At 40.1% G+C, this 9,592-nt stretch overlaps 2 protein-coding genes across 4 annotated transcripts in view; one reads left to right on the top strand and one right to left on the bottom strand.

The window, feature by feature from the left end:
• Positions 1 to 1,781: 1,781 nt before the first annotated feature.
• Positions 1,782 to 4,022, top strand: LOC308333558 (metal transporter CNNM4-like; the record flags this gene model as incomplete). Its single annotated transcript, XM_080790017.1, has 1 exon — positions 1,782 to 4,022. One exon carries the CDS (start codon positions 1,782 to 1,784, stop codon positions 4,020 to 4,022), a length of 2,241 nt encoding a protein of 746 aa, XP_080646143.1.
• Positions 4,023 to 5,795: 1,773 nt separating this feature from the next.
• Positions 5,796 to 9,592, bottom strand: part of rhbdf1b (rhomboid 5 homolog 1b) — a 48,733-nt gene continuing 44,936 nt past the window's right edge. For all 3 annotated transcript variants that reach the window (XM_080789589.1, XM_080789591.1, XM_080789590.1), the window contains 2 exons: positions 9,211 to 9,434; positions 5,796 to 8,900 (listed from right to left, as the gene is read on the bottom strand). In XM_080789589.1, coding sequence (XP_080645715.1) covers positions 8,705 to 8,900; positions 9,211 to 9,434 — 420 coding nt within the window. In that variant the 3' untranslated portion in view covers positions 5,796 to 8,704. The remainder of the gene's footprint in view (positions 8,901 to 9,210; positions 9,435 to 9,592) is intronic.

Genomic DNA, 9,592 nt, shown 5'->3' with positions numbered 1-9,592 from the left:
GTATATACAATATTTATTTGTACATGCATTGTTTTCTTAATTGTCTTGTTCCACTTTTGCTTTGGCAATGTAAATGTACGTTTTCTCATGCCAATAAAGCTTCTTTGAATTTAATTGAGCAGAGATATGCTTGGTGTTTTACATTGGGCTGCCATCTAGTGGTCATTCAGTGGTCATTCATTTATGAAGTTTTCCTCAAATGGAAAACATCAAACAATGCATGAGTTTGAGTTTATTAGGATAGATTATCTGATGCATTATGCAATCTTTATCTTCCTGGGGTCCACACATAACATGAAACAAGACAATTACAAAATAGTGACATAAGTGTTGTTCTACAGAGCAGAATTAGGACGTCTAGCAGCCACTAATTATAAGAGAGAGCATTTGCATTGACTTAGACACACTCCATAACAACAAGCCCTTTAGCCAAACAAGCCCTTCAGCCTGCATTTAGCCCTCATCGACAGAGAAATGCCCCCACGGCGGCCCACACAGCTGGTTCTGGGCCTCTGTACAACTAGAAAGCCCAGTGACAGGACTAATTAAACCAAATAAATTAGTATACGAAAAGGAAAAGAAAGCTACCTTAGTTGACATACTGTGCAACCAGGGCTCGACGCTTAGCATTTTTCCAAGTAGCACGTGTGCGCCTAAGTTGAAAAATCTAGTAGCACACAAATTATTTTAGGAGCACGATGAAAAATGATGTATTTTAAGGGGCGCTAGCCCCTCCAATATACAGCCTTTGTCCCCACACATCTCAAAATGAGCCATTGACAATCAACAGAGAAATTACGTCAAAATTCTACTAAATATGACATAAATTAAACGCCATTGACATTGAAGGGAAAATGTATGTCATGTAAACGAGCAAATCAGCTAACCAATCACAGGCATTCTGATTGGCCAGTATGAGATGATATCTGATGATGTATGATGACAAGAGCGCCCCTCACTTCACATGGGTGTGATTTTTTTTAGTGAAGTGATATGAGGTAGGGGTGGAAAATAATGTCAAAATATTATATCACTATCTTTTCAGCAATTATCACAAAATAGTGATATTCATCATGATATCATTGTTATGTTTGTTTTCATATAATCTATATAATCAATTTGTTTTATGATAATACTTTGTAGATAGATCGATAGTAGCTCTGTTCCATACCTCTAATACGTGCAACACATTAGAGCTATGGACCAGAGCTAGATAGATAATATGTTGCTCATGGATGGATAGACAGGCTATCCGTTTTTATCCTGCTGTTCTATCATGTTAGTGTGACATTCAGACAGTGCAACTACCTTGAAATAGCCTATTTGAAACGGATGTCAGGTTCAACCATGATTTGACAAAAATTCCACATTGCTTTGTTCAAAATACCTAATCTCCAGTTCCAGTTTTAATCTTCAATTGTCTTAATCTCTTAGGCCTAGAGACAGTAACAGGTGTTTGAAATATATCCCACACGTTTCAATCACTGTCTCGTTGATGGTGGTCTTCCCTTAAGCCAATTTTATATATTAGATATATAAATACCAGAATACTAGAATGTACTTTGCAATGTGTAACATGTACTTCAGTACTTTGACACAGCAACTTTCACAGAGTAATATTTGACCAGGACTGTGTGGTTGTGTTCTTTGTCCAACGTTGGCATTTAGGCATGTATGCATGGCAACGGTTTGTGTTGTTACCCGTTTGTGACATCAGACCAGACCTCACTGGTCATAAAGGAGTAGATAACTTAAAAGTTACATTCGGATATGATGAAAGGATGATCACTACCAGATGGTGTGTGCTGGCTTTACTTCTCCTTTTGGGTGTCGCTGGAGGAGGACGTGCCGAGACAGCAACATCGAGTGACTGCATTTGTGCGAGCCACGTGCATGGTATGCGGCTGGAGAGAAGCGACAAACCCGCCTCTACCACTGATGGAGTCATCAAGGTGACTGAGGGGAGTACTGTTCAGCTACGGTTCTACGGAGTGCAGTTTAACTCGTTAACGGGGACGGGAATACGCTTCACGGAATTCATGGAGAACGGGGTTAGTGATAACGTAGACACGGCGAATGGGACTTGTGTCGATTTCACTAAAGATATCAGCATCGGAGACTTAATGGAGGTCAGTGGTGCAGGAACGACAGGAGTTGTTAGTATACAGATTAAACCGCTTCGCAAGAATGAGTTTGAGAAGGAATATGCACTGTGCACCAATGTAGATGGGAGCAGGTGGGTGCTCATGGGAGAGAGTCATGGCAGGATCCTGGTGGTCGAAGAGAAGAGTTCTTTTCTTCCCTTGTGGATGCTGATAATCAGCATTCCCTGCTTGTTTGTACTGTCCGCTATTTTTAGTGGATTGAACCTGGGGCTTATGGCATTGGATCCAATGGGACTCAGAATTGTCAAGAAATGTGGAACAGATGAAGAGAAGAAATATGCTGAAGAAATTGAGCCGATCCGCAAAACGGGGAACTATTTGCTCTGTTCCCTCCTTTTAGGCAACGTCTTAGTGAACACAACACTTACCCTTCTGCTTGATAGTGTTATAGGCTCTGGGGTGGGTACAGTGGTCGCCTCCACCATTGGCATTGTTGTCCTTGGTGAGATTTTACCCCAAGCAATATGCTCTCGCCACGGACTGGCCGTGGGAGCCAAAACATTACCAATAACTAGATTTGTTATGTTTCTGACTTTCCCTGTGTCGTACCCTGTCGGCAAGCTCCTGGATGTCTTACTGGGTCAAGAGATTGGTACAGTCTACACTAGGGAGAAGATTGTAGCAATGCTTAAAGTGAATGCGCCCTATAATGGACTTGTCAAAGAGGAGATGAACATGATGATTGGAGCCCTTGAGTTCAGGACCAAAACTGTAGAGGATGTCATGACGGCTTTGCCTGATTGCTTTATGATTTCAGTAGATGCACTACTAGATTTTGAAACCATCTCAGAGATCACAGAGAGTGGATACACACGCATCCCAGTGTTTGAGGGTGAACGGACCAACATTGTCAATATTCTGTATGTGAAGGATCTGGCGTTTGCTGACCCTGATGACAAAGCCCCTTTGAAGACAATCATAAATACGTTTGAGCATACCCTACAATTTGTCTTACATGACACAAAGCTGGATGCTATGCTGGAGGAGTTCAAGAAAGGAAAATCCCACTTGGCCGTTGTCCAGAAGGTAAACAATGAGCGGGAGGGGGATCCCTTTTACGAAATGGTGGGATTGGTCACTTTAGAGGACATCATTGAGGAGATCATTAAGTCAGAAATCTTGGATGAATCGGACCTTTACACTGACAACAGCAACAAGAAAAGGGTGAACCTCAATCGGCATAAGCGTGACATCTCTGCCTTCAAACAAGACAGTGATAGCCAAGTGAACATTTCTCCACAGCTGATGCAAGCAACACAATGGTTCCTGGCCAATGCGGTGAGCTTGTTCAGCCCTTCCCAGATCACTGAGAAGGTATTGGTGAAGATCCTGCAATACCCGCAAGTTATCCAGGAGATCAAATTTGATGGAAAAGATCCCCCACCACGGCACGTTATCTACCAACGTGGTAAACCTGCGGACTACTTTATACTAATTCTGCAGGGCCAAGTGGAGGTGGAGATAGGCAAAGAAAACAAAAAGTTTGTAACTGGTCCATTCTCCTACTATGGAGAAATGGCTCTTAACGTGTCAGTCGAATCCCATTCTCCTGATACTCCAGAAAGCAGCTCCGTCTATGGTAGCAAAACGCCAATCACAGGCCCCCCCTTCCAATACACAACCGATTTCTGCATGCGTGCTCTCACAGATCTGCAGTTTGTTAAGATCACTCGTGCCCAGTACCAGAAGGGTCTTCTAGCATCCAGGATGCCATCCAGGGCGTCTCCGTCACCCGTGGTCACCCCATCTTCAAGTTGTCCCCAGTCCCTCCTTCAGCCTACACCTCCGCCCACCACAACCCCTTTAGATGTTTGCATCAACATGCCCAACAGCTCTGTTCACCCGGAAGAGATTTGACAGGAAGATGGAGGTGAGTATGAGCTCACAGAGGTGTGATCTCTCCTTTGTGGACAGAGCAAGTGAGTACGGCCGGCAACGACAATCGGTCGTGGGCGATATCCAATGTCAACGTGAAGAGCACACTCCTACATAATGCCAGCCAGAGCAACAGGAGTGACGACATCAGCACAGACACTTATAAACAAAAATGTTTATAATCATGTGCGACAACTTATATAACAACAACAAGGTTTATAACGTTTAAGTGTTGCTCATAATGCGTTATAAGCTCAGTTATAATGCTTTGTAAATGTGATTATAATGCATTACTAGTACCAGCACTTATACATTATATTATAAGTTATAATACTTCATGATCCTTGTTACAGGTTGTTATGCATAAGTCAAGTGTTAATGTTCGCCAACCTTAATCCGATCATGTTTCAATCATTATATAACCGACCTTCATATAAAGTCTTAATAAAGCCAAATGATCCTATATGGATGCATAACTATCTCTGCCAGAAAAAGGATCTCTTATAGTTAATGTAACACAGCTCTGTTTACACCTTTATTTTATTCCTATTTATTTATTTATACATACATTGTTTCAGCTTAATTGATTGTCTTGTTCCACTTTGGCAATGTAAACGTACGTTCTCATGCCAATAAAGCTTATTTAAATTGAAGAGAGAGAGAGAGAGAGAGAGAGAGAGAGAGAGAGAGAGAGATATTTGGTGTTTTACATTTGGCTGCCACCTAGTGGTCAAACAATGAACACTGTTTATTTCCTCAAATGGAAAACGTCAAACAATGCACGAGTTTGAGTTCATTAGGATCTCCATTATCTGATGATGCATTATGCAATCTTTATCTTCCTGGGATCCACACATAACGTAGCCCTGAAACATGACTGCCATGATGATTAATACGAGAGTCATGAATCATGGCTACACATAACGTAAACATGACATGAAACAAAACAGTGACAAAAGTGTTGTTCTGCAGAGCAGAATTAGGACGTTTAGCAACCACTAATTATAAGAGAGACTGAGAGAGCATTTGCATTTTATAATCGACCCAAAGGGGAAGTGACCCAGACGCGCTCCATAACAATTAACAACAACAACAACAACAAAAACAACAACAACTATAGGCCTAAAGCCCTTTAGCCGAACAAGCCCTTCAGCCTTCTTTTAGCCCTCCTCATCGACAGAGAAATGCCCCACGCGGCCCACACAGCTGGTTCTGGACTGATTAAACCAAATAAATGAGTATAAGAAAACGAAAAGAAAGATACCTTAGCTGACACACTGTGACAACACCAGAGCAACTAACTTGAAATAGCCTATTTGAAACAGCTGCAGGTACTTCCACCCTGATTTTCTACAAAAGATCCACATTGCTTTTTTCAAAATACAATTTCCTTACCTTCATGTTGTCTTGATATCCATGGATATTACTGCAGTTTCAGTTTTAATCTCCAATCGTCTTAATCTCTTCCTTTTATTTATGAAAACAAATGAAAGGCCCTGGACTAGACAGTGTCACGAACAGGTGTTTGAAATATATTCCCACACGGTAACGCTCAGGTACGCGCACGCGCGCCACACACACCCTCCTTTTAATACTCTATGCACATCATGTGATATACCGGGCGGTACCGGTAGTAAAATTCGTTTATTATTCAGATAAACCAGCACATGCCAGCAGATTGATGTGTAGGTTAATGTGGGATGGGAACACAATTTAGAAGAGAGAGAAAAAATCAGACACAAATGTTCAGTTTGTCTCAGTGTTTATAGTTTTAGGTAACTAAAACGTCACCATATAGAGAATCAAAGTCAAAGTCAAAGTATAGTAGGCTATAATGTGATTGCTCTACCAAAATCAGCTGATGGTCACATTGAATACATTTAGTTATAGAAAAAGAGATTCTTCTGAGAACGACTAGCCTATACATCTTTGCATATGGCTACTCCAAATATTCGTTATTTGTCTCATTACAAACAGACTATCACCAACATGTTTTTGATTAACAAAAAGAGCACCAAGTTGATGATGTAAAAAGGAAGGTTGCATGTTTTTATTTATTATTCAATGCACAAACAGCTCACCAGTCATGTCTAATCCTTTCATTTATCTTAATGATATTTAAAGCTAGCCAAAATGCTGCCAACAACACATTCTGAAATTCATGGCTTTGTATTACACTACCAAAACAGTTAAAATAAAAGAATAAAAAAGTTTTTCTCCAAACGCTTCAGTGATAGGGGAGAATGGGGTAAGATGAGCCAGCGGGCAAGTTGAACCACCCCCTTTATCTAGAAAACAAAAAATCTGTATTGCCATGTGACCTTAAATCTAATAAGCATCCATCATGTACACCTGGCTGTAAAGTTAGTTAGCACATGGGGGCACATAGGGAAAGTAGAAAACACAAAAAACACAAAAAACTGTTTTTTTCAATCAAAGTAAAATTTCGACACATCATGTAAAATGACTGTTATACAAAGCAGAATGTACCCAGGTCTAAAATGTAATATCATACATGTTGGTGGTTTACCAATGGATAGAAGCATATGAATAATTTAGCAAATACATTGTCTTAAGTATTATTCTAGTCATGGTTTTCCTAAATGGTGGCTGTGGGTAAGATGAACCAAATGTCCGGAGGTAAATTGAGCCAATTTTCTTAATGTGAATCACCATTCATATTTTTGTATTAAGTATTTGCTACTCAAATTATACTGAATGACCTTTAATTTGGATGTTTGCAAATGTTTGCAAATTTGCTATATTGTATTAACAATATTGCAAATATTATAAGGTTCTGAATAACAAACTTTATTTAATTGTCTTTATATTGTTTAAATAATAAATAAACAAATAAATAAGACTATTTGCAAAAGGGAAAACTGTTATTAAATTATTTTCAATAAGTGAATACATTATCTGTTCAAGTTTAAGCTCGTTACATTAAAATATCATGTGGTTCAATTCTGGATCAACTTACCCCTTACCTGGGGCAAATTGAGCCACATGACCAGTTTTTAAAAAAAGGTCATATTTTCATGGCCCTTTGTCATAGCTGCTTACTCATCATTTCAATTGATAGAGGACATCCTGGAATATGACAACTTAAGCAAAAAGTGGTTAATCTTACCCCATTCTCCCCTATCTAACTTGTTTGAGTAGAGCAGGCCCATTTAAAGACACATCTCCAGCTGAAGTCTACGAGAAGATTTATTTGGTTAGATGGATGTCCAGTGCTTTTAGGAAGTGTGAACAGTGTGCATTTGAGGCTGGGGTAAGGACCTTGTTTGGGGACATTGCAGCATGTTTAGACTATTTCGAAAGCCTCATTTACAACAGTGTTGCTGTACTTTCCATGCGTGATACCGTTGTGCAACAAAGCATGAAATCAGGCTTTGTTTAGCCATTCTCCTGTATTGTTTTCTCCGCAGCTAAATCATGTTTTAATAATTAAACATGAAAACAAGCTCCCTCTCCTTACTCTCTAAGCTCTTGGTCTACATAATAACATCCTGAGGATTACTTTAACTATGAGAGTGTAAAAATTGACCCTTGTACAGATATATGTCCCCCGTCTTTTCAGAGTTAAATTAATAATACTCTGGATCCTACTTTTTGTAGTGTAGGATCACAGGAGCGTCTGACCAGTACACCTACTGACAATGACATGACATTACAAACTCTTGGTTGCACTCTGGATAAGAATGTCAGCTAAATGCCTGTAAAATGTAAACATAACTGGAGTTCAGTCAGAAAAGAATCATGTGTGATTTATAACATACAATAAAATACAATAGAATTTTTAGAATACCACTTTATCATTCCTTGGGGGAATTGGGGTAACATTTTCAAAATGTATGCTTGTGAAATGTATTATCAGCTTGCTTTAAGAGCCCCTTTTATATTATTCCTGGTAGTGGAAATACAAAGGGGTATATGGCATCTTCATGCGCATGTGTGTGCGCGTGTGTGTGTGTGTGTGTGTGTGTGTGTGTGTGTGTGTGTGTGTGTGTGTGTGTGCGAGTCCGTGCGTGTGTGCATGCGTGTGTGCGTGCATGCGTGCAATAACAAGGCACAGTTAGGACTTTCTTTTTTTTCCCTGTCATAGTGAAGACATCCACTAACTGCATAATACTTAAACATTTATGTCAATAGAAAATACAAAAGGAAATTCTGCATCCATCTGAGGTTGTATATATTCTCTTTTCACCACTGGAGGCTACTGTTGAGACAGATTGTAACAGAGGCAACAAATTAATTTGTAACAGAACTGTCCTCAATACTCTAGTTTCTTATTCACTGTCAAAGTGATTCTGGTCTCTCAGTATGCCTGCTGGAGAAAATACATAACTCATTCTTTAGTTTAACCAAGTATTTTTTGTTATGTTCATATAGTGGTCTGGTCACTTATTCCAATGTGTCTGACATTCAGTTCCAGTTTGTGCCATCTTAACATCCCACAATGTTAAATGTAGGTTCCAGAAGCAGCTGTTCCATTCAGTCAGCTGATAGTGACATTGTACCTCCACTTAGCATCTCCCCACATCCAATGATAATGTTCCATAGATATTGCACTGACATTCAAATCCAACCCAAAACAGTACTCAATTAGATCAGAGCTTCTATTCCGCAATAATCCAGCTTGTCCATGTTGAAGGCCACGGTCAGTGGAGGTGGGCGTTGAGGTCATACTTCTCACAGAACTTTTCTGTGATGGGGATACAGGTGAGATACTCACACCAGTCACACTTGACGGGATAGACATAAAACAGCACGGCCAGCGCAGAGAACAGGCCCAAGAACACCAACAGGAAGATGCAAATCTGGACCCGCTTTCGGTACATGTCCAAACGTCCAAAACTGGGAAGGAGACATAATAATTGTTTTGTATAAAAAAATATTAATTTATTTCATATATCATGATATAAGCAGCAGGCACATTAAACAAGCTATTTGGTGGATATCTTTATCCAATGAACGGCAAGGACCAGGATTGCAATAAATGTGCATTGTTACTACTTACTTTACAACTTCACTACTTATCTTCACTACTTGACTACTACTACTACTAACATACTTTACTCCATATACTGTATAACCATTAACCAGAGACTCATTTACATGCACTGAAGGACATCTAAGATGACCCCACCGACTCTCTGTCACTGACCTGATGTAGGGCAGGAACGCAAAGGACAAGAAGAACCCAGAAATAAAGCCACAAACGTGGGCAAAGTTGTCGATCCAGGGCAGAAGGCCGAAGGAGAAGAGGAAGAGGGCGATGGCCAGCAGTTTGGCGAAGGCCCTCCAGGGTCGCTCCAAGATCTGCCAGCTCTGAAACAGCTCCACAAACAGACAGGCTAAGATGCCAAACTGACTGCCTGCTGGACCCACCTGGAAGAGGAAGGACAAATTATATAAGAACCTAATAAGGGAACGAACAGAACCTAACAAAGGAATCATTTTAAAATGTTATAAATGAATATCTTTTGAATTTTTGAGAAGTGATTACCAGTTAGACAATGCCCGAGACCCATAGAGGTTCGGGTCTA

Source organism: Protomyctophum bolini (genome assembly GCF_963924005.1).
Source record: "Protomyctophum bolini genome assembly, chromosome: 18".
In the NCBI taxonomy this organism is placed as follows: Eukaryota; Metazoa; Chordata; class Actinopteri; order Myctophiformes; family Myctophidae; genus Protomyctophum; species Protomyctophum bolini.
Note: the sequence above shows the minus strand (reverse complement) of the source record. Positions and strands in the feature narration are given on the sequence as shown.